General features: G+C 43.4%; 1 protein-coding gene across 1 annotated transcript; it reads right to left on the bottom strand.

Moving 5' to 3' along the window:
- Nucleotides 1-178: 178 nt before the first annotated feature.
- LOC109896477 (macrophage mannose receptor 1) lies at nucleotides 179-24485 on the bottom strand. Its single transcript, XM_020490739.2, has 9 exons — nucleotides 24371-24485; nucleotides 23993-24031; nucleotides 16096-16467; nucleotides 15540-15896; nucleotides 15308-15432; nucleotides 14485-14638; nucleotides 6075-6113; nucleotides 829-1197; nucleotides 179-629 (listed from the first exon to the last, which is right to left on the bottom strand). Exons 2-9 carry the CDS (start codon nucleotides 24027-24029, stop codon nucleotides 301-303), a joined length of 1782 nt encoding a protein of 593 aa, XP_020346328.2. The 5' UTR covers nucleotides 24030-24031; nucleotides 24371-24485; the 3' UTR covers nucleotides 179-300.
- Between the last annotated feature and the right edge of the window lie 1539 nt (nucleotides 24486-26024).

Genomic DNA, 26024 nt, shown 5'->3' with positions numbered 1-26024 from the left:
AAGGCACGGTTGTGGTTGTTGTCGGGGTGGAAGGCACGGTTGTGGTTGTTGTCGGGGTGGAAGGCGTCGTTGTTGTCGGGGTGGAAGGCGTCGTTGTGGTTGTGGTCGGGGTGGAAGGGGTGGTTGTGGGTGTGGGCAGAGGGGCAGTCGTGGTCTTCACATCTGTGTCTACAAGAGAATAACATCCAACAATGAAAGTGGTGTTTCTTGGGGGAAACATTAGAGTTCTCATGTCATCATTATATCAGGTAGATCAAGTGGAGAATATTGTAATTTACCAATATTGCAGATGAAATTATGTCAGTGGTCACAGGGATGTTTTACCCATTCAGCAGAATTAACTGATTCAAAAAACAATGCAACACAGTTCTGTCCTGAAGCATCAGGATGTCCTAATGTCCCGTTTCTAAATGAGGAATCACTCTGGTCTGACCATCTCCAGCAGTCTTGAAACAGACCGATCCACACAGGAAGTCCCGTCAGTGATATCTTCTGCTCCATCTCTGTGTTCTCAGTCTGGTTCCTCACACTGACCAGGTCTGTGTGATACTGTCTGCAGTAACTCTGAGCATCTATCCAGGTCTTGTTCTCCTGAATTAAGACGTATGTTATGTTGGTGTCTTGTTTTCCTGCAAAAGTCTCATTTAAAAATGTATTCAAATATCCAATGAAACATAATCTACTGATCATCTATAGTAAATGTTCTCATTGATTTGATAACAAATCAATAACTGATTAACAACTTAAAGCTATCACGGGTCTATGTTTCAACTCAATGGCAGCCCCAGCACTTAGAACAGGCTTCATCATTAGTATGTAAACACTCACCATCATAACAGATGAAGTGATGCTGGTCATCACAGGAGGTGTTGTTCCACAGACCAGCTGTACTCATTAAAACACAGTTGCCATTTTGGGGTGTCCCAGTGTCCCAGTTTCTGAACTCAGTTTCCCCCTCTCTGTAGAAACGTCTGTCTGCCAGAGACCAGTGCCACTTCATGGAGTCTCCCTTCTGCAGTCCGATCCAGAACCAACCATCAAAACTGACACTGGTAATCAGCCTGTTCTGGTCCTCCATGTCATCTACTGTAGCCAGATCAGTGTAATGTGCTCTGCAGTAACTCTGGGCATCAGTCCAGATCATATTGATGGAAATGAGGTGATACTGATGAAGACATGAGGAAGGTGTGTAGAATCCTGTTAACAGAATAATGATTAATGAGGGACATTTTTCCAGCAACTTCTCAACCCCAACCACACTATCTGTGGATCTGTTAACATACAGTACACACTGGTGTGCAAACACACACACACACACACACACATAAATATACACACACACACACCTTGCAAACATCACAGCATTCGCCCTGTGAGGGTATTCAGTATCCAAGGTGGTTACGGGCTAGCCAACAGCAATCCCAGCACAGGCTATCCAACAGCAATCCCACAGCAACATCACAGTGAATGACAGCAGCAACGATGTTGTCTTTCTGGTGTAATATAACACACAAGATAAATAAGGTCGTTTTCACACTTAGTCATTTTCAGCCATTTTCTGTGATCTCGGTGTGGTTCGCTTATTTTTTTGTGCAGATTGACCACTCCAAAGCAACTCAAACCCTCAAGTTCACTGTGTTCAGTTCGCTTGAATTCCGAATTTTTTAGGACAATGTGATCACAAAGCTCCTCAGGTTTGCTTGTCATTATTCCCACACCACACGCTAGAATACTACAACACCGTTTCCCCTGACATAACCCCTCACACTAGACTACTGACATAACCCCTCACACTAGACCACTGACATAACCCCTCACACTAGACTACTGACATAACCCCTCAAACTAGACTACTGACATAACCCTTCACACTAGACTACTACAACACCATTTCCCCTGACATAACCCCTCACACTAGACTACTGACATAACCCCTCACACTAGAGTACTGACATATCCCCTCACACTAGACTACTGACATAACCTCTCACACTAGACTACTAACATAACCCCTCACACTAGACTACTGTAACACTGTTTCTACTGACATAACCCCTCACACTAGACTACTGACATAACCCCTCACACTAGACTACTGACATAACCCCTCACACTAGACTACTGACATAACCCCTCACACTAGACTACTGACATAACCCCTCACACTAGAGTACTGACATATCCCCTCACACTAGACTACTGACATAACCTCTCACACTAGACTACTAACATAACCCCTCACACTAGACTACTGTAACACTGTTTCTACTGACATAACCCCTCACACTAGACTACTGACATAACCCCTCACACTAGACTACTGACATAACCCCTCACACTAGACTACTGACATAACCCCTCACACTAGACTACTGACATAACCCCTCACACTAGACTACTGACATAACCCCTCACACTAGACTACTGACATGATCCCTCACACTAGACTACTGACATAACCCCTCACACTAGACTACTGACATATCCCCTCACACTAGACTACTGACATAACCCCTCACACTAGACTACTGACATAACCCCTCACACTAGACTACTGTAACAGCGTTTCCCCTGACATAACCCCTCACACTAGACTACTGACATAACCCCTCACACTAGACTACTGACATAACCCCTCACACTAGACCACTGACATAACCCCTCACACTAGACTACTGACATAACCCCTCACACTAGACTACTGACATAACCCCTCACACTAGACTACTGACATAACCCCTCACACTAGACTACTGACATGATCCCTCACACTAGACTACTGACATAACCCCTCACACTAGACTACTGACATATCCCCTCACACTAGACTACTGACATAACCCCTCACCCTAGACTACTGACATAACCCCTCACACTAGACTACTGTAACACCGTTTCCCCTGACATAACCCCTCACACTAGACTACTGACATAACCCCTCACACTAGACTACTGACATAACCCCTCACACTAGACCACTGACATAACCCCTCACACTAGACTACTGACATAACCCCTCACACTAGACTATTGACATAACCCCTCACACTAGACTACTGACATAACCCCTCACACTAGACCACTGACATAACCCCTCACACTAGACTACTGACATAACCCCTCACACTAGACTACTGACATAACCTGTCACACTAGACCACTGACATAACCCCTCACACTAGACCACTGACATAACCCCTCACACTAGACTACTGTAACACTGTTTCTGTCACGACTTCCGCCGAAGTTGGTGCCTCTCCTTGTTCGGCGGTCGATGTCACCGGCTTTCTAGCCTCCACCGATCTACATTTCTTTTTCCGTTTGTTTTGTTTTGATTGTACACACCTGGTTCCCATTACGTTATAATTTGTTCCCTATTTAAGAGCAGTTGGAGGCCACGGAAGGAGTGCGGTATGGCATTGAAGCTCGTTTGGAGGTTTGTTAAAACCTCTTTGGATCGGTGTCCCGCTAGCGTGCCACAATGACAACATCCGGTGAAATTGCAGAGCGCGAAATTCAAAATACAAAAATCGTAATATTAAACATTCATGAAAATACAAGTGTCTTACATAGTTTAAAAGTTTAACTTCTTGTTAATCCAACAGCAATGTTAGATTTCAAAAAGGCTTTAAGGCGAAAGCCTTTGCAATCCCAAGGGTCCCAGCTACACAATGAATGGTCGCTTTGTTCGATAAAGTCCTTCTTTACATCCCAAAAAAGTCTGTTTATAGTTGGCTCGCTTGATTCAGTAATCCACTCTTTCAACTTACATACAAACAAATCCAATGAGTTACCGGTAAAGTTCGTCCAAACAAGTCAAACAATGATTCTAATTAATCCTCAGGTACTCTAATATCTAAATAAAAGATCATATTTAAGACTGAGAAAAGTATGTTCAATCGAGAAGATAAATAACAAAGAGCGTGTACCTCATTCACGTGTGCAACAAGACTACATTTCTAACGAGGGACACAATGGAAAAACTACAACTGCTTGTTCATTTTTCAAAATACAAGCCTGAAACCCTTTCTAAGGACTGTTGACATCTAGTGGAAGCTATAGGAACTGCAATCTGGGTCCTATTTTAATTTTCTTCCCATAGGCTATCATTGAAAATGGCCTGTGACCTCAACTGCCGTATCAGTTCTGTTATACTCACAGACATTATTAAACTTAAAAGTGTTTTCTATCCATTGCTACCGATTAAATGCATATCCTAGTTTCTGGGCCTGAGTAACAGGCAGTTTACTTTGGACACGTCATTCATCTGAACTCCCGAACACTGTCCCCGAGCGTTAACCTAGATTGTAGGACTGCCGGGGTGTTAAGCATATCCCAGTTTATGTCACTTAACAGAACGAACTAAGAGAAGATGATGATGTGTATGTTTGTGGAATTTTTTGTTGTTGCTGTTTTAGAATATTGATTAGAGGTTGTCAAGGATGCACATAATTCCAAAATGTGTGGAGCTTTTAGTTTAGTTCAGATTATTTGTTTGCAACGTGTGATCTATAGGCTAAGAGAGCTTTGTCAGCTGTTTATTCATTGTGGGGACAGTACACTACCTTGCAACGTGTGATCTATAGGCTAAGAGAGCTTTGTCAGCTGTTTATTCATTGTGGGGACAGTACACTACCTTGCAACGTGTGATCTATAGGCTAAGAGAGCGTTGTCAGTTGTTTATTCATTGTGGGGACAGTACACTACCTTGCAACGTGTGATCTATAGGCTAAGATAGCTTTGTCAGCTGTTTATTCATTGTGGGGACAGTACACTACCTTGCAACGTGTGATCTATAGGCTAAGAGAGCGTTGTCAGTTGTTTATTCATTGTGGGGACAGTACACTACCTTGCAACGTGTGATCTATAGGCTAAGAGAGCTTTGTCAGCTGTTTATTAATTGTGGGGACAGTACACTACCTTGCAACGTGTGATCTATAGGCTAAGAGAGCGTTGTCAGTTGTTTATTAATTGTGGGGACAGTACACTACCTTGCAACGTGTGATCTATAGGCTAAGAGAGCGTTGTCAGTTGTTTATTAATTGTGGGGACAGTACACTACCTTGGGTGTACAATTTTCAATTAAACCATTATTTATTCTCCAGTTAATATATTGCTATTTATTCTATTAGAAATTACATGTACAGTGCATGTTAATAGTATCTTCTTATTACAATTATTATGTCTATATCTATTATCTTTCTAAATGTAAGGATGTTTATCTAGCTGTCTGATAACACATTCTGATTGAATGGCTTGTCCTGCACTTTGTAAAAACCCAGAGTGCATTGAATGAATGTTGGGAAAAGATCTTGGTTCCTTTCTAAACATAGAAATGTGAAGCAAAGAGGACTCTGTCCACAAAATAGGTGAAGTGAACTAGCAATAGAGTTGAGTCCTTATTCAAAGGCAGGGGCAGAGTGAATACAAAGAGAACAGAGTTATGTTGGGGCGACAGGTAGCCTAGATCGAACCTTGCTAGATCGAATCCCTTAGCTGACAAGGTACAAATCTGTTGTTCTGATCCTGAACAAGGCAGTTAACCCACTGTTACTTCGCAGTCATTGTAAATAAGAATTTGACTTTCCTAGTTGAATAAAAATAAATAAATGTTTTTTGCTCAAATGTTTTTAAATCCCAGTTCACTTTAAAGAGGACTGAGATCAGATATTTTAAACAGGACAATATGTGAAAACACTTTACAGAACTTAGGGCTCATAAATGTTACAATTTATTCGTTACTTTGGCAATATTCAATTTAACTTAAACTAATGTAATGATATATAAATAAAGACCTATAACTGAGAAAGGTGGTCAAAACACACAGGACCAATACATAAGATCATTTTGGGGACCAAATGGGCCCAAAACAGACAGCTGATCCAAAGAGTTATCTTATTTCAGGAACAGTGAAGACTGTCCTCACGAGATATGGGCTGCCCACACTGGGCCACACAGGGCAAACTGGGACACACTGGGACAATGTCTTGGGGGACAATCTGTAGCTGATTAGCAAGAAAGCTTTGGCCCAATGTGGGCATGTTTGCTGGGACACACACATACAGTAAACTGACCTGAGATTAGCAGGGTGAGATACAACAACGTTTCCATCACTGTGAAATTCAAAGGATATATGATTCAATGCACTTCAAGGTTGCAACACTTTACCAACACAAACTGTCTTTCTCCTTCTTTACTGATATGACGTGACAGGACAGGTGAAGATAATGCTCCCCACATAGAGGGTTATCACCTGTTCAGAGACAGGAACAATCAGTGATTGTTAGGTTAGGTTTCTAAAGTATTGGAAGTGGGTAGGGGTGAAAAACCTCAACATAACATTTCCAGAGAGTAAGAATACATGGTGAATTATTCTACACTGGAACCTTCTAAACTAAAATGAAATATGTATGAAAAATGAAATATCTACAATCACAAATGGCCTCACCTGTTGTTTGAAGAAAACTCTCTTACTCTCGCTCCGTCTCGCTCTGTCTCTCTATCTCGCTATCCAACTCTCCCCTTTCTCTCTCTCTGTCTCTCTATCTCTCTCTCGCTATCCAACTCTCTCCCCTTTCTCTCTCTCTGTCTCTCTCTGTCTCTCTATCTCGCTATCCAACTCTCTCCCCTTTCTCTCTCTCTGTCTCTCTCTGTCTCTCCTACTGTGTGTCTGTCATCACATGTTTGTCCCTTTTTAAACATGACTCTGCTCCTCATTTGCTTGAATTTGTTATTCATCTCAAAACAAACACAACTGTGATGTGACATTTATCCCACAGGAAAAGGGGTTGGACAGAGCCAGGGAAGGAAACAGTTAGAGAGGCTATACAGAACATGTTCATGTGATGGTTCTGTTGATCCAAAGGAGATAACACACTCCTCTAGATAGACATATTGCCCAGAAATGGCCTCATTGTTCTGAAAAGGACCCAACTCATTTCAATGAAAGGGTTGAGTCATTTCAAGAATTGTTCAGGTCAGTGAGGCCTGAATTGAGAGTGATACAAGGTATCAAGAGAGTTCCAGAAGGACGATGGTCCAAGTCAACACCAATGCTTCCCACAAGTTGTGTCAAGTAGGCTGGTAGTGGATTTCTACTCGAAATAGATTGTTCCATCTAATCCCTCATGATCAATTGGATTGATATCTGCTGACTGGTACATGACTGTTAACTGTCATGGAGAGAGCAGGTGGTCCTGATGTCTTGTACACTCAGTGTCTAGATAAACACCTCCAGCATTGGGTTCTCTGCCCTCCCTCTCCTCTGTCATTGGGTGCTCTACCCTCCCTCTCCTCTGTCATTGGGTGCTCTGCCCTCCCTCTCCTCTGTCATTGGGTGCTCTGCCCTCCCTCTCCTCTTTCATTGGGTGCTCTACCCTCCCTCTCCTCTTTCATTGGGTGCTCTGCCCTCCCTCTCCTCTTTCATTGGGTGCTCTGCCCTCCCTCTCCTCTGTCATTGGGTGCTCTGCCCTCCCTCTCCTCTTTCATTGGGTGCTCTGCCCTCCCTCTCCTCTGTCATTGGGTGCTGTGAACTCTCTCTCCTCTGTTATTGGGTGCTGTGAACTCCCTCTCCTCTGTCATTGGGTGCTCTGACCTCCCTCTCCTCTGTCATTGGGTGCTCTGACCTCCCTCTCCTCTGTCATTGGGTGCTCTGCCCTCCCTCTCCTCTTTCATTGGGTGCTCTGCCCTCCCTCTCCTCTGTTATTAGGTGCTGTGAACTCCCTCTCCTCTGTCATTGGGTGCTGTGAACTCGCTCTCCTCTGTCATTGGGTGCTGTGAACTCTCTCTCCTCTGTTATTGGGTGCTGTGAACTCCCTCTCCTCTGTCATTGGGTGCTCTGACCTCCCTCTCCTCTGTCATTGGGTGCTCTGCCCTCCCTCTCCTCTGTCATTGGGTGCTCTGCCCTCCCTCTCATCTGTTATTGGGTGCTCTGCCCTCCCTCTCCTCTGTCATTGGGTGCTCTACCCTCCCTCTCCTCTGTCATTGGGTGCTCTGACCTCCCTCTCCTCTGTCATTGGGTGCTCTGCCCTCCCTCTCCTCTGTCATTGGGTGCTCTGCCCTCTGCTCAAGTTTTGAAGGAGCGTGCAATTGACATGCTCATTTCAGGAATGTCCACCAGAGCTGTTACCAGAGAATTTAATGTTAACTTATCTACCATAAGCTGCCTCCAACATCGTTTTAGAGATTTTAGCAGTACGTCCAACTGGCCTCACAACCGCAGACACTATGTAGTGTGTGGTGTGGACTACTGGTTTGCAACGTTGTGACAGGCATAATGAGTGCATAAAAATACTGTGACTAGGTCCTTAGGACAATCTGTGACTAACAGTTATCTGTGACTAACAGTTGTCTGTGACTAACAGTTGTCTGTGACTAACAGTTATCTGTGACTAACAGTTATCTGTGACTAACAGGGGCATGTCTATATTCCCTGTGAGATCAATAGATTAGGGCCTAATTAAAAAGGGTACTAAAATATTTATGCAGCATGTAACTTCTCTAGGGTAGGGTGCAGCATTGGGAATTTTGGAAGAAAAGCGTGCCCAAATTAAACTGCCTGCTACTCTGCCATAAAAGCTAGAATATGCATATAATTAGTAGATTTGGATAGAAAACACTCTGCAGCTTCTAAAACTATTTGAATGATGTCTGTGAGTATAACAGAACTCATATGGCAGGCAAAAACCTGAGACACAATCCAACCAGGAAATGGGAAATCTGAGGTTTGTAGTTTTTCGACTCTTGCCCAATCGAATACACAGTGTCTATGGGGTCATGTTGCACTTCCTAAGGCTTCCACTAGATGTCAACAGTCTTTAGAAACTTGTTTGATGCTTCAACTGTGAAGTGTGGCCGAATGAGAGGGGAATGAGTCAGGGGTCTGCCAGCAGCCACGAGCTCAGTCTTGCGCGTTCACGTGACAGCGACCTGCATTCCATTGCATTTCTGAAGACAAAGGAATTCTCTGGTTGGAATGTTATTGAAGATTTATGTTTAAAATATCCTAAAGATTGATTCTATACATCGTTTGACATGTTTCTACGGACTGTAACGGAACTTTTGGACATTTCGTCTGCAACTAGTGAACGCGCAACACGACTAACAAAAGTTGCTATTTGGACACAAATGATGAACATTATCAAACAAAACAAACATTTATTGTGGAACTGGGATTCCTGGGAGTGCATTCTGATGAAGATCATCAAAGGTAAGTGAATATTTTTAATGCTATTTCTGACTAATGTTGACTCCAACATGGCGGATATCAATTTGGCTTGATTTGTCGTCTGAGCACCGTACTCAGATTATTGCATGGTTTGCTTTTTCCTTAAAGTTTTTTTGAAATCTGACACAGCGGTTGAATTAAGGAGAAATATGTCTTTAATTCTGTGAATAACACTTGTTATCAATGTTTATTATGAGTATTTTTGTGAATTGATGTGGCTCTCTGCAAAATCATGTTTTGGAAAGTACTGAACATAATGCGTCAATATAAACTCAGATTTTTGGATATACTTTACCGAACAAAACATACATGTATTGGGAAAAATTAAGCCCTATGAATGTCATCTGATGAAGATCAACAAAGGTTAGTGATTCATTTTATCTATATTTCTGATTTTTGTGACTCCTCTCGTTGGCTGGAAAAATGGCTGTGTTTTTCTGTGTCTTGGCTCTGACCTAACATAATCGCTTGGTTTGTTTTCGTCGTAAAGCCTTTTTGAAATCAGACACTGTGGCTGGATTTACAAAAAGTGTATCTTGAAAATGGTGTAAAATACATGTATGTTTGAGGAATTTAGAACCACCAAGACACTTCCTAGAGCTGGCCGCCGGGCAAAACTGAGCAATCGTGGGAGAAGGGCCTTGTTTAGGGAGGTGACCAAGAACCCGATGGTTACTCTGACATAGCTCTAGGGTTCCTCTGTGGAAATGGGAGAAAATTCCAGAAGGACAACCATCTCAGCAGGACTCCACCAGTCAGGCCAATGCGGTAGAGTGGCCAGACGGAAGCCACTCCTCTGTAAAAGGCACATGACAGCATGCTTGAAGTTTGCCAAAATGCAGATAAAGACTCTCAGACAATGAGAAAAAAGATTCTCTGGTCTTAAGAAACCAAGATTGAGCTCTTTGGCCTGAATGCCAACCGTCACGTCTGGAGGAAACCTGGCACCATAACAACGGGTGAAGCATGGTGGTGGCAGCATCATGCTGTGGGGATGTTTTTCAATGGCAGGGACTGTGAGAGACTAGTCAGGATCGAGAGAAAGATGAGCCGAGAAAAGTACAGAGAGATCCTTAATGAAAACCTGCTCCAGAGCGCTCAAGACGTCAGACTGGGGGCGAAAGTTCACCTTCCAACAGGTCAGCAACTCTAAGCAGACAGCCAAGACAATACAGGAGTGGCTTCGGGACAAGTCTCTGAATGTCCTAGAGTGGCCCAGCCAGATGCCGGACTTCAAACCGATCAAACATCTATGGAGAGACTTTAAATATTTGTGCAGCGACGCTTCCGTCCAACCTGACAGAGCTTTTAGAGGATCAGCAGAGAAGAATGGGAGAATCTCCCCAAATACAGGTGTGCCAAGCTTGTAGCGTCAATTCCAAGAAGACTTGAGGCTGTAATCACTGCTAAGGGTGCTTCAACAAAGTACTGAATAAAGTGTCCGAATACTTATGTAAATCTAATATTTCAATTTTTATTTGTAATACATTTGCATAGAAATCTAAGAACCTGTTTTTTCTTTGTCATTATGGGGTATTGTGTGTAGATTGATGAGGGGAAAAAAACTGTTGTGGAAAAAGTCAAGGGGTCTGAATACTTTCCCAAATTCACTGCAGACCACAATATAAAATATAATATAACCTTTCATCCAAAAGTAGACAAGCATACATTTTCCATATTGGCGGCCTCGGGGGAAACAAACCAACAATCCTGGCATTGAAAGCTGTCACGCCCTGACCTTAGAGAGACATTTTATTTCTAATTAAACTTTTCACTCCACATTTCATGTGGAAAGGGATGTTGTGTCTTGAATGGGGGGGGGAACCAGAATGGTCCCTTCCAACTCTCGCTCACACTTCCTCTCCATCTAGCTACAACCTATTTGGTTAGGTCAGGGTGTGATGTGGGGTGGGCATTCTATGTTTTGTTTTCTAGGTTTCTTTATTTCTATGTTTAGGCCTGGTGTGGTTCTCAATCAGGGACCGCTGTCTATTGTTGTCTCTGATTGGGAGTCATACTTAGGCAGACCTTTTTCCCTCCTTTCAGTGTGGGAAGTTTACTTTGTTAGAGACAGTATAGCCGAAGTTAAGCCTCACAGTTGTTTCTTTGTTTGTTGTTTTGTTGGCGACATTTGAAATAAAAGGAAAATGTATACTCACCATGGTGTACCTTGGTCTTCTTCTTATGATGCCCATGACAGAACTACCCACCACCAAAGGACCAAGCAGCGTGGCCATAAGCAGCAGGGATCCTGGGCCCAGGAGAAGAGAGAATGGAGGACATCTTGGACATGGGAGGAGGTTATGGCAGGGGACAAGAACCTGCCATGGAAACAGGCTGAAGCAGCGAAGGAGGAACGACTTTGCTACCAGGAGTCACAGCAACGGAGCAGGCACGCTCCAGCCAGGTCGGAGGGTGCCGGCTCAGAGCATCTGGCCGCCAGTACGTCTCTACGGCCCAGGATATCCTGCGCCGGCTCTGTGCAAATGTGTCGCCGGTGCGTCTGCGCAACCCAGTGCGTCCTATGCCTGCGCCCCGAACGTGCCGTGCGAAAGTCACAGTCCAGCCAAGACGGGTTGTGCAGGCTCTTCGCTCGAGACCTCCAGTGCACCTCCACGGCCCAGTGTATCCTGTGCCCGCTCCCAAAACCAAGCCTCCTGTATGTCTTCCCAGCTTAGTGAGTCCTTGCCTGCTCCCAGAGCCAGGCCTCCTGTGTGTCTCCCCACTCCAGTGATGATCCATGGCACGAAGCCTCCAGTGATGATCCATAGCACGAAGCCTTCAGTGATGATCCATAGCACGAAGCCTTCAGTGATGATCCAAGGCACGAAGCCTCCTGTGATGATACAGTCCGGGAGCCTCCGGCTTCGGCCCCCATTCCTGTGCCCAGTCCGGGGCCCGCAGCGAGGTTGCCCAGTCCGGGGCCCGCAGCGAGGGTGCCCAGTCCGGAGCCTGCAACGAGGGTCACCAGTCCGGGGCCCGCAACGAGGGTCCCCATTCCGGGGCCCGCAACGTGGGTCCCCAGTCCGGGGCCTGCAGAGAGGGTCCCCAGTCCGGGGTCGGCGGTCAGGGTCCACACACCAGAGATGCCACCAAAGCGGGGTGAGCCAGAGGTGGAGCGGGGTCTACGTCCCGCACCAGAGCCTCCACCGTGAATAGATGCCCACCCAGACCCTAACCTTTTGGTTCAAGTTTTGCGGCCGGAGTCCGCACTTTTGGGGGAGGGGGGGGGGGGGGGTGCTGTCACTCCCTGACCTTAGAGAGACGTATTATTTCTCTATTTGATTAGGTCAGGGTGTGATGTGGGTTGGGCATTCTATGTTTAGTTTTCTATGTGTCTTTATTTCTATGTTTTGGCCAGGTATGGTTCTCAATCAGGGACAGCTGTCTGTTGTTGTCTCTGATTGGGAATCATACTTAGGCAGACCTTTTTCCCTCCTTTCAGTGTGGGAAGTTTACTTTGTTAGAGGCTGTATAGCCGAAGTGAAGTGTTTTGTTGGCAACATTTAAAATAAAAGGAAAATGTACGCTCACCAAGCTGCACCTTGGTCTACTTCTTTCGTCTGCCGTGACAAAAGCACGATGCTCTACAAACTGAGCCACACAGCACCACAACACACATGAGAGTTGGCAAGAGGCCACAAACAGATCTGAGACCAGGTTCATTACTGATGTCACATCATTGTGTGTTCCAGGAAATATCCTGGGTCTGGCTTGATGTGGAATGTTCCTCTCTGTCTAATTTGAGGAAGTTATGCAAAATGTAACTAAAGCTCTGGTCAGTAGGACATGGCTCTAACTGGTACCAGTGTATCAGAGTCCTGAAGAGAGGAGTTGATTACACATTATGTCTAGATGTCTTTATCATCAAGGTGAAATGTGTCAAATAAACATTAAAATTATATTAAGTTGAAACTTGAAGAATCACAACTCTAGACTGATACTGTCAATCTGCAACAGGTATTTACTTGATCATCAGAAAATACATCTTCATTAACCAATAAAAAACATGCTGAGAATACATTGGCTATGCAGTATGTAAACTGTGGTCTAAATACATTTCAATTAAAGAAAGTTACATTCCAATCAGAAAAACACATTGATACTCACAGTGCTGTGAAAAAGTATTTACCCCCTTTCTGATATTCTCTATTTTTGCAAAATTTTAATACTGAATGTTAGATCTTCAACCAAAACCTAAAATGAGATAAAGTGAACCTGAGTTTGCAAAATAACAAAACATATTTATACTTATTTTGTCTATTTAATTAACAAAGTTATGCAACACCAAATTCCCCTGTGTGAAAAAGTAATTGCCCCTTTACACTCAATAATTGGTTGTTCCACCTTTAGCTCTAATGACTGCAACCAAACACTTCCTGTAGTTGTTGATCAGTCTCTCACATTGCTGTGGAGGAATTTTGGCCCACTCTTCCATGCAGAACTGCTGTAACTCAGCAAAGCATCCTCAAACCATCACACTGCCACCACCATGCTTGACGATTGATATGAAGTGTTTTACTGCGGAATGCAGTGTTTGGTTTTCAGCAGAGACAATGGGACCCATCTAGTCCAAAGAGTTAGTAGAAGGAACCATGAGTTCTGCTCAGTATCAAGTATCAGCAAGACAATGATCCAAAACACACAATCAAGTCTACATGAAAATGTTTAAAAGCAACACATTTGTAGTTTTGGAATGACCTCGTCAATGTCCAGACCTAATCATCCCAATTGAGATGTTGTAGCAGGACTTGAAATGAGAAGTTCATGGTTGAAAACCCACAAATGGCCCTGAGTTTACTTTCTAACACAGGATGTTACATAACTTTGTTATGAAATAAATGAAATAAGTATGTAATTGTTGTGTTATTTGTTCACTCAGGTTCCCTTCATCTAATATTCTGTTTCCTTTGAAGATCTGATAACATTCTTCATCTTAAATCTGTAAAAGTTGAGAACATTAGAAAGGAGACAAATACTTTTTCTCAGCCCTGAATATCAACATAACTACAAATAACTCATTTACAGACATGATGTGTGAAATGTCTGTCTCGAGAACAAACCCTGTAATAAAACAACCAAGTCAAGAAAATGATTAATAACAACATCTCATGATAAAACACTACTGATGTTTATACTTAAACAATTTAATTAATTAAACACGTTTAATTAGGTTCAGAAAATACATCCCAGTACAGATAATTAATATAAATTTAAAAAAGAGAAAAGTTAGGAGAACATTTGACATAATTAGAGTTCTCTCTTTGTCATCATCCTCTTCATCTTCTTCTCCTCCTCTTCTTTCTTGGGAGACCCCTCTTCCTCCTTGTGGAAGACCTTCCCATCAGGCTGCTTTTTCCATGTCACTTTGATGTCTGCAGGTAACCCCTGCTCCTTCAGCTTGTTCCTTATCTGGAGAGACACAAAGACACACAGAGACCCACAATATTTCACTCTGTAATAGTCATTCTGAAGATCTACAACTACAATTCCTTCCTGCTATACTGAGACGTTCTTCACTTCAACCCTTTGACTCTATGAGGAGAGGAGGCTTATATTTGTCCTATTTCACACATGTACAAGTGTGTTTTAATATCCATGTGTGAATTGGAAATGTGTTTTTGGACATCCCACTCTCCCTGAGACACCCTTGGAGAGCGGGGTCACAGCCAGGGTAGAAGGTCGTCCACAAACAGACTAGGACGCAGACCAGAGAGGAGGTCATCCACAACAGACTAGGACCCAGAACAGAGAGGAGGTCATCCACAACAGACTAGATCCCAGACCAGAGAGGAGGTCTTCTACAACAGACTAGGACCCAGACCAGAGAGGAGGTCATCCACAACAGACTAGGACCCAGACCAGAGAGGAGGTCATCCACAACAGACTAGGACCCAGACCAGAGAGGAGGTCATCCACAACACACTAGGACCCAGACCAGAGAGGAGGCCATCCACAACAGACTAGGACTCAGACCAGAGAGGAGGTCATCCACAACAGACTAGGACCCAGACCAGAGAAGAGGTCTATACAGTTTGTATCATTACCCGGTTGGTTCTTCATGAACAGGGGGAAACTCACTTCTTGTAAGATGGCGTCCTGAACAGCAGGATCGCTGATATTCAGATGTTGATCCTTTGGGGTCATCTTCATTCTCACCACATGTCTCTTCAGTTGAGGTTTCTCAGGGGTCTCCACAGCTGGACCTACAAGATAATACAATCCCACAATGACAGTAGTGAATCATGGGGGAATTAGAATTCTCTTGTCATCCTTATATTATTAAGACCAGTAGGAGAATGTTGTAACTTACCATAGCAGATGAAAGGATAGTTGACGTCACAGGGATTATTTATCCATTTAGAATAATGATAATAATAATAAGTATGAGAATACACCAGAGTGCAGTTGTATCCCTGATGTGTTGAAGACCATCCTGACTGCCAGTTTCTGAATGAGGAGTCACTCTGGTCTGACCATCTCCAGGAGTCTAGAAACAGACCGATCCACACAGGAAGTCCACTCAGTGATATCTCCTTCTCTATCTCTGTGTTCTCAGTCTGGTTCCTCACACTGACCAGGTCTGTGTGATACTCTCTGCAGTAACTCTGAGCTTCTATCCAGGTCTTGTTCTCCTGAATTAAGACGTATTGGTTGGTGTCTTGTTTTCCTGCAAAAGTCAAATGTAATAATCAATACAAATATCCAGTGAAACATCATCTAATGATCATCTATAGTACATGTTGTCATTGATTTGATAACAGATCAATAACTGATTAACAACTTAAAGCTCTCATGAGTCTATGTTTCAACTCAATGGCAGCCCCAGCACTTAGAACAGGCTTCATCATTAGTATGGAAACACTCACCATCATAACAGATGAAGTGATGCTGGTCATCACAGGAGGTGCTGTTCCACAGCCCAGATGTACTCATTAAAACACAGTTACCATTTTGGGGCGTCCCAGTGTCCCAGTTTCTGAACTCAGTCTCCCCCTCTCTGTAGAAACGTCTGTCTGCCAGAGACCAGTACCACTTCATTGAGTCTCCCTTCTTCAGTCCGATCCATAACCAGGAAGTATAACTACTGACACTGGTAATCAGCCTGATCAGGTCCTCCATGTCATCTACTGTAGCCAGATCAGTGTAATGTGCTCTGCAGTAACTCTGGGCATCTGTCCAGTTCATATAGTTGGTAATGAAGTGATACTGATGAAGACATGAGGAAGGTGTGTAGAATCCTGTGAACAGAATAATGATTAATGAGGGATATTTTCTCCATCACCTTCTCAACCCCGACCATATTATCTATGGATCTGTTAACATACAGTACACACTGGTGTGCAAACACACACACACACACACACACACACACACACACACACACACACACACACACACACACACACACACACACACACACACACACACACACACACACACACACACACACACACACATCCATAAACACAGTTTGTAGAGCATGGTTCATCCATAAACACACACACACAGCATACATGACCACACTTGTCCAGTGTGGGTGTTCAATGTGCATTTGTTGGGTTGGTGAGGGATCGTTGAGGGGCGGTAGACTACCTTGGGTGTATTATTTTCAAATAAATCATTATTTATTCTGCGGTTATTCTGCAGTTATTCTATTGCTCTTATTTCTGTTAGCAATGAAAGTCACAGTGCATGTTAATAGTATCTTCTGATTATAATTATGTCTATATCTATTATCTTCCAAAATGTAAGTCTGTTTATCTAGCTGTCTGATAACACATTCTGATTGAATGGCTTGTCCTGCACTTTGTAAAATCCCAGGGTGCATAATTGAATGTTGGAAAAAGATCTTGATTCCTTTCTAAACACAGAAGACTGAATGCAAAGAGGACTCTGTCCACACAATAGGTGAAGAGAACTGACAAAGAGTTGAGTCCTCCTTCAAAGCCAGGGGCAGAGTGAATACAAAGAGGGTTATGTTGCTCTATTTTACCACAGTTCACTTTAAACAGGACTGAGATCAGTTAACTTCGGCGGAAGTCGTGGCAGGATATTACACAATTTGAGTTTGTGTACAAAAAGAGTTTTGGAAATGTACAATTATATCTGAAATTGGCACCAAAATTATTTGAAAAAAAAAAATAACTATAGATACATTTATCGACAATAAACTTCCTAGATTTCCAGCATGATTATACAATCCAAAATGGCCTCACCTGTTGTTTGAAGGAAACACTGTCTCTTTCATTTTCTCTCTTTCTCTCTCTCTCTCTCTCTCTCTCTCTCTCTCTCTCTCTCTCTCTCTCTCTCTCTCTCTCTCTCTCTCTCTCTCTCTCTCTCTCTCTCTCTCTCTCTCTCTCTCTCTCTCTCTCTCTCTCTCTCTCTCTCTCTCTCTCTCTCTCTCTCTCTCTCTCTCTCTCTCTCTCTCTCTCTCTCTCTCTCTCTCTCTCTCTCTCTCTCTCTCTCTCTCTCTCTCTCTCTCTCTCTCTCTCTCTCTCTCTCTCTCTCTCTCTCTCTCTCTCCCTCCAAGCCTCCAGTTTAAACACTTTAAACACTAATTTCTTTGAATGTATTATTTATAAACAAACACAACTGTGACGTGACATTCATCCCACTGGGTTGGACAGAGACAGAGAAGGAAACAGTTAGAGAGGCTATACAGAACATGTTCATGTGATGGTTCTGTTGATCCAAAGGAGATAACCCAGTCCTCTAGATAGACATATTGCCCAGAAATTGTCTCATTGTAAAGAAAAGGACCCAACACTTCACATCCAAAAACAAATGTTGAGTGATTTCAAGAATTGTTCAGGTGAGTGAGTGAGGCCTGAATTGAGACTCTCACAAGTGACTGGAAAAGGAAGGGAGGAATACCACAGAGACAGACAGGAACCCAGAGGCCCTGGTCTCAGCTCTCACTGATCTCAGCTCATACATGTACCTGTGTTTTGTGAGTGTTTATAATTATTTTAATTTTATTTTTTTATTTAACCTTTATTTAGCTAGACAATGTTCTTAAGGTTATTATTGGGTTGCTATTATAAAAAGTCATTAAGATCAACATAAACTACTTAGTCGTTGGGTTCTCTGCCCTCTCTCTCCTCTGTAGTTGGGTTCTCTGCCCTCCCTCTCCTCTGTAGTTGGGTTCTCTGCCCTCCCTCTCCTCTGTCATTGGGTGCTCTGCCCTTCCTCTCCTCTGTGGTTGGGTGCTCTGCCCTCCCTCTCCTCTGTAGTTGGGTGCTCTGCCCTCCCTCTCCTCTGTCATTGGGTTCTCTGACCTCCCTCTCCTCTGTCATTGGGTGCTCTGCCCTCCCTCTCCTCTGTCAGCTAGAACCCTTTTGGGTTCTTTGTAGAACCCTCTGTGTAAAGGGTTTTACATGCCAGAACAATGACAGAGGAGAGAGAGGGCACAAAACCCAATGAAAGAGGAGAGGGAGGGCAGAGCACCCAATGACGGAGGAGAGCGAGGTCAGAGAACCCAATGACATAGGGGAGGGCCAAACACCCAACTACAGAGGAGAGAGAGGGCAGAGAACCCAACGACTAAGTAGTTTATGTTGATCTTAATGACTTTTTATCATAGCAACCCAATAATAACCTTGAGAACATTGTGAAGATTAAATTACCATGAGGTGGTCAATACACACAGGGCCAATACATAAGATCATTTTGGGGACCAAATGGGCCCAAAACGGACAGCTGATCCAAGGAGTGGGCTTATTTGGTGGTAAAATGGCAGCGTAAGAAATGGCGGCAGTGTTACAGGCGCCCAACCAATTGTGTTATTATGTGGGGGGTTTTCACGTTATTTGTAACTTATTTTGTACATAATGTTTCTGCAACTGTATCTTACAGCAAAAAAGACCTTCTGGATTTCAGGACAGCGATCACTCACCTCGGATTAGACGAAGCAGGACGCACAGGACATTCTCTGAACACCCGACAAGGCCAATATCCCAGTTATTTGCAAGAGGAAGAGACGCAGGTACAGAGGACACTACTGGATGCCTCGTACTGATCCGCAGAAGGCAAGTGGTAAAGCTGCGGTTACCGTTAATAAGCAAACAGGAAACCACTCACCCAGAGGCGGCGCTTCTTGTGGCCGGAGACTTTAATGCAGGGAAACAAATCAGTTCTACCTAATTTCTATCAACATGTTAAACGTGCAACCAAAGGTAAAATAATTCTGGATCACCTGTACTCCACACGCAGAGACTTATACAAAGCTCTCCCTCGCCCTGCATTTGGTAAATCCGACTACAACTCTATACCCATGATTCCTGCTTACAAGCACAAATTAAAGCAGGAAGCACCAGTGACTCGGTCTATAAAAAAAGTGGTCAGATGAAGCAGATGCTAAACTACAGGACTGTTTTGCTATCACAGACTGGAACATGTTCCGGGGATTCTTACGATAGCATTGAGGGGTACACCACATCAGTCAATGGCTTCATCAATAAGTGCAACGAGGACGTCGTCCCCACAGAGACTGTACGTACATTCCCCAACCAGAAGCCATGGATTACAGGCAACATTCGCACAGAGCTAAAGGGTAGAGCTGCTGCTTTCAAGATGTGGGACTCTAACCCGGAAGCTTATAAGAATTCCTGCTATGCCCTGTGACGAACCATCAAACAGGCAAAGCATCAATACAGGGCTAAGATTGAATTGTACTACACCGGCTCCGAAGCTTGTTTGATGGTTATGTTGCAGGGCTTGCAAACTATTACAGACTACAAAGGGAAGCACAGCCGCGAGCTGACCAGTGACACAAGCCTACCAGACAAGCTAAATCACTTATATGCTCGCTTCGAGGCAAGCAACAATGAGGCATGTATGAGATCATCATCTGTTCCGGACGACTGCGTGATCACGCTTCCCGTAGCCGATGTAACAGGTCAACATTCACAAGGCTGCGGGGCCAGACGAATTACCAGGACGTGTGCTCTGGGCATGTGCTGACCAACTGGCAGGTGTCTTCACACAACATTTTTAACATGTCCCTGATTGAGTCTGTAATACCAACATGTTTCAAGCATACCCCCATAGTCCCTGTTCCCAAGAACACAAAGGCACCCTGCCTAATTGACTACAGACCCATAGCACTCACGTCCAAAGCCATGAAGTGCTTTGAAAGGCTGGTAATGGCTTACATCAACACCATTATCCAAGGAACCCTAGACCCACTCCAATTTGCATACCGCCAAAACAGATCAACAGATGACGCAATCTCTATTGCACTCCACACTGCCCTTTCCCACCTGGACAAAAGGAACACTTATGTGAGAATGCTATAAATTGACTACAGCAACAAAATAGTACCCTCAAAGTGCATCACTAAGCTAAGGATCCTGGGACTAAACACCTCCCTCTGCAACTGGATCCTGGACTTCCTGACGGGACGACCCCAAGTGGTGAGGAAGGTAGCAACACATCTGCCACGCTGATCCTCAACACTGGAGGTCCCCAGGGGTGCTTGCTCAGTCCCCTCCTGAACTCCTTGTTCACCCACAACTGCATGGCCAGGCACGACCCCAACACCATAATTAAGTTTGCTGATGACACAACAGTGGTAGGCCTGATCACCGACAACAACGAGACACCCTATAGGGAGGAGGCCAGAGACCTGGCCGGGTGGTGACTCCTTGCTGTCCCCATGATGACTCCTTGCTGTCCCCAGTCCACCTGGCCGTGCTGCTGCTCCAGTTTCAACTGTTCTGCCTTCTTATTATTCGAACATGCTGATCATTTATGAACATTTGAACATCTTGGCCATGTTCTGTTTTAATCTCCACCCGGCAGAGCCAGAAGAGGATTGGCCACCCCACATATGCTCTCTCTAATTCTCTCTTTTTTTTCTCTCTCTCTCTCGGAGGACCTGAGCCCTAGGACCATGCCCCAGGACTACCTGACATGATGACTCCTTGCTGTCCCCAGTCCATCTGACTGTGCTGCTGCTCCAGTTTCAACTGTTTTGCCTTATTATTATACGACCATGCTGGTCATTTATGAACATTTGAACATCTTGGCCATGTTCTGTTATAATCTCCACCCGGCACAGCCAGAAGAGGACTGGCCACCCCACATAGCCTGGTTCCTCTCTAGGTTTCTTCCTAGGTTTTGGCCTTTCTAGGGAGTTTTTCCTAACCACCGTGCTTCTACACCTGCATTGCTTGCTGTTTGGGGTTTTAGGCTGGGTTTCTGTACAGCACTTTGAGATATCAGCTGATGTACGAAGGGCTATATAAATACATTTGATTTGATTTGATTTGTATATAGCCTCTCTACTGTATAGAGCCTCTCTACTGTATATAGCCTCTCTACTGTATAAAGCCTCTCTACTGTATATTGCCTCTCTACTGTATATAGCCTCTCTACTGTTTAAAGCCTCTCTACTGTATATAGCCTCTCTACTGTATATAGCCTCTCTACTGTATATTGCCTCTCTACTGTATATAGCCTCTACTGTATAAAGCCTCTCTACTGTATATAGCCTCTCTTCTGTATATAGCCTCTCTACTGTATATAGCCTCTCTACTGTATAGAGCCTCTCTACTGTATATAGCCTCTCTACTGTATAAAGCATCTCTACTGTATAAAGCCTCTCTACTGTATAAAGCCTCTCTACTGTATATTGCCTCTCTACTGTATATTGCCTCTCTACTGTATAGAGCCTCTCTACTGTATAAAGCCTCTCTACTGTATATAGCCTCTCTACTGTATAGAGCCTCTCTACTGTATATAGCCTCTCTACTGTATAGAGCCTCTCTACTGTATATAGCCTCTCTACTGTATAGAGCCTCTCTACTGTATATAGCCTCTCTACTGTATAAAGCCTCTCTACTGTATATTGCCTCTCTACTGTATAGAGCCTCTCTACTGTATAAAGCCTCTCTACTGTGTATTGCCTCTCTACTGTATATAGCCTCTCTACTGTATATATCCTCTCTACTGTATATAGCCTCTCTACTGTATAAAGCCTCTCTACTGTATAAAGCCTCTCTACTGTATAAAGCCTCTCTACTGTATAAAGCCTCTCTACTGTATATAACCTCTCTACTGTATATAGCCTCTCTACTGTATATAGCCTCTCTACTGTATATAGCCTCTCTACTGTATAAAGCCTCTCTACTGTATATAACCTCTCTACTGTATATAACCTCTACTGTATATAGCCTCTCTACTGTATATAGCCTCTCTACTGTATATAGCCTCACTACTGTATATAACCTTTCTACTGTATATACCCTCTCTACTGTATACAGCCTCTCTACTGTATATAGCCTCTCTACTGTATATAGCCTCACTACTGTATATAACCTCTCTACTGTATATAGCCTCTCTACTGTATATAGCCTCTCTACTGTATATAGCCTCTCTACTGTATATAGCCTCACTACTGTATATAACCTCTCTACTGTATATAGCCTCTCTACTGTATATAACCTCTCTACTGTATATAGCCTCACTACTGTATATAACCTCTCTACTGTATATAGCCTCTCTACTGTATATAACCTCTCTACTGTATATAGCCTCTCTACTGTATATAGCCTCACTACTGTATATAGCCTCTCTACTGTATATAACCTCTCTACAGTATATAGCCTCTACTGTATATAACCTCTCTACTGTATATAGCCTCTCTACTGTATATAGCCTCTCTACTGTATATAACCTCTCTACTGTATATAACCTCTCTACTGTATATAACCTCTCTACTGTATATAGCCTCTCTACTGTATATAACCTCTCTACTGTATATAGCCTCACTACTGTATATAACCTCTCTACTGTATATAGCCTCTCTACTGTATATAACCTCTCTACTGTATATAGCCTCTCTACTGTATATAGCCTCACTACTGTATATAACCTCTCTACTGTATATAGCCTCTCTACTGTATATAACCTCTCTACAGTATATAGCCTCTACTGTATATAACCTCTCTACTGTATATAGCCTCTCTACTGTATATAGCCTCTCTACTGTATATAGCCTCTCTACTGTATATAACCTCTCTACTGTATATAGCCTCTCTACTGTATATAGCCTCTCTACTGTATGTAACCTCTCTACTGTATATAACCTCTCTACTGTATATAACCTCTCTACTGTATAGAGCCTCTCTACTGTATATAGCCTCTCTACTGTATATAGCCTCTCTACTGTATATAACCTCTCTACTGTATATAACCTCTCTACTGTATAGAGCCTCTCTACTGTATATAGCCTCTCTACTGTATATAACCTCTCTACTGTATATAACCTCTCTACTGTATATAACCTCTCTACTGTATAGAGCCTCTCTACTGTATATAGCCTCTCTACTGTATATAGCCTCTCTACTGTATATAACCTCTCTACTGTATATAGCCTCTCTACTGTATATAACCTCTCTACTGTATATAACCTCACTTCTGTTATTGTTCACTGTCTTTTTACTGTTGTTTTTATTTCTTATTTCTTGTTTTTATTTCTTTACTTACCTATGTTTCACCTAATACCTTTTTTGCACTGTTGGTTAGAGCCTTTAAGCATTTCACTGTAAGGTCTAAACATGTTGTATTCGGCGCACGTGACAAATTAACTTTAATTTGATTTGATTATTTCAGGAACAGTGAAGGCTGTCCTCACCAGATATGAGCTGACAACACTGGGCCACCCTGGTCAATGTCTTGGGGATAATATGGAGCTGATTATCAAGAACACATCGGCCCAATGTGGGCATATTTGCTGGGACACACACACAATAAACTGACCTGAGATTAGCAGGGTGAGATACAACAACGTTTCCATCACTGTGAAATTCAAAGGATATATGATTAAAATGAATGCACTTCAAGGTTGCAACACTTTACCAACACAAACTGTCTTTCTCCTTCTTTACTGATATGACCTGACAGGACAGGTGAAGATAATGCTCCCCACATAGAGGGTTATCACCTGTTCAGAGACAGGAACAATCAGTGATTGTTAGGTTAGGTTTCTAAAGTATTGGAAGTGGTAGGGGTGAAAAACCTCAACATAACATTTCCAGAGAGTAAGAATACATGGTGAATTATTCTACACTGGAACCTTCAAAACTAGAATGAAATATGTATGAAAAATGAAATATCTACAATCACAAATGGCCTCACCTGTTGTTTGAAGAAAACTCTCTTACTCTCGCTCCGTCTCTCTCTGTCTCTCTCTGTCTCTCTATCTCGCTATCCAACTCTCTCCCCTTTCTCTCTCTCTGTCTCTCTCTGTCTCTCTATCTCGCTATCCAACTCTCCCCTTTCTCTCTCTCTGTCTCTCTCTGTCTCTCTATCTCGCTATCCAACTCTCTCCCCTTTCTCTCTCTCTGTCTCTCTCTGTCTCTCTATCTCGCTATCCAACTCTCCCCTTTCTCTCTCTCTGTCTCTCTCTGTCTCTCTCTCTCGCTATCCAACTCTCTCCCCTTTCTCTCTCTCTGTCTCTCTCTGTCTCTCTATCTCGCTATCCAACTCTCTCCACTTTCTCTCTCTCTGTCTCTCCTACTGTGTGTCTGTCATCACATGTTTGTCCCTTTTTAAACATGACTCTGCTCCTCATTTGCCTGAATTTGTTATTCATCTCTAAACAAACACAACTGTGATGTGACATTTATCCCACAGGAAAAGGGGTTGGACAGAGCCAGGGAAGGAAACAGTTAGAGAGGCTATACAGAACATGTTCATGTGATGGTTCTGTTGATCCAAAGGAGATAACCCAGTCCTCTAGATAGACATATTGCCCAGAAATTGCCTCATTGTTCCGAAAAGGACCCAACTCCTTTTAAGGAAAGGGTTGTGTAATTTCAAGAATTGTTCAGGTCAGTGAGGCCTGAATTGAGAGTGATACAAGGTATCAAGAGAGTTCCAGAAGGACGATGGTCCAAGTCAACACCAATACTTCCCACAAGTTGTGTCAAGTTGGCTGGTTGTGGATTTCTACTCTAAATAGATCATTCCATCTAATCCCTCATGATCATTGGGTGCTCTCCTCTGTTATTGGGTGCTCTGCCCTCCCTCTCCTCTGTCATTGGGTGCTCTGCCCTCCCTCTCCTCTGTCATTGGGTTCTCTGCCCTCCCTCTCCTCTGTCATTGGGCGCTCTGCCCTCCCTCTCCTCTTTCATTGGGTGCTCTGCCCTCCCTCTCCTCTGTCATTGGGTTCTCTGACCTCCCTCTCCTCTTTCATTGGGCGCTCTGCCCTCCCTCTCCTCTTTCATTGGGCGCTCTGCCCTCCCTCTCCTCTGTCATTGGGCGCTCTGCCCTCCCTCTCCTCTGTCATTGGGTTTTCCACCCTCTCTCCTCTGTTAATACACGGTCAAGTAAAACCCTTTCCACAGAGGGTTCTACATGGAACCCAAAAGGGATATTATTCAAAGGGATTTCATACAGTCGGAGAACGCTTTTGGAACCTTTTTATCTGAATGTAGGATCCGCTCCCTCCTGTCCATGTCATTTCATTCATTATGATCTGAAAGGCAAAATTGATCCTAGATCAGCACACCTAAGATGCTTGCGCTATGGTGTGGTAGTTACAGTATGTAGCTTGCAGGTCCCAGATCTGTTGTGCTGTCTGGCAACTCCTATGGTCATTGTCATTTTTAGCTTGATAATAACTATGAACAAAAATAAATAAGAACAAAAATATGACCGCTACAAGTAAAGTGTTTGGTCCCTTGTTTCATGAGTTGAAATAAAAGATCCTATAAATCATTCATATGCACAATAAAGCTTATTTCTAAAAATTATTTATTTATTTACAAACCTGTTAGTGAGCATTTCT

This window comes from Oncorhynchus kisutch, linkage group LG9, assembly GCF_002021735.2.
Source record: "Oncorhynchus kisutch isolate 150728-3 linkage group LG9, Okis_V2, whole genome shotgun sequence".
NCBI classification, from domain to species: Eukaryota; Metazoa; Chordata; class Actinopteri; order Salmoniformes; family Salmonidae; genus Oncorhynchus; species Oncorhynchus kisutch.
Note: the sequence above shows the minus strand (reverse complement) of the source record. Positions and strands in the feature narration are given on the sequence as shown.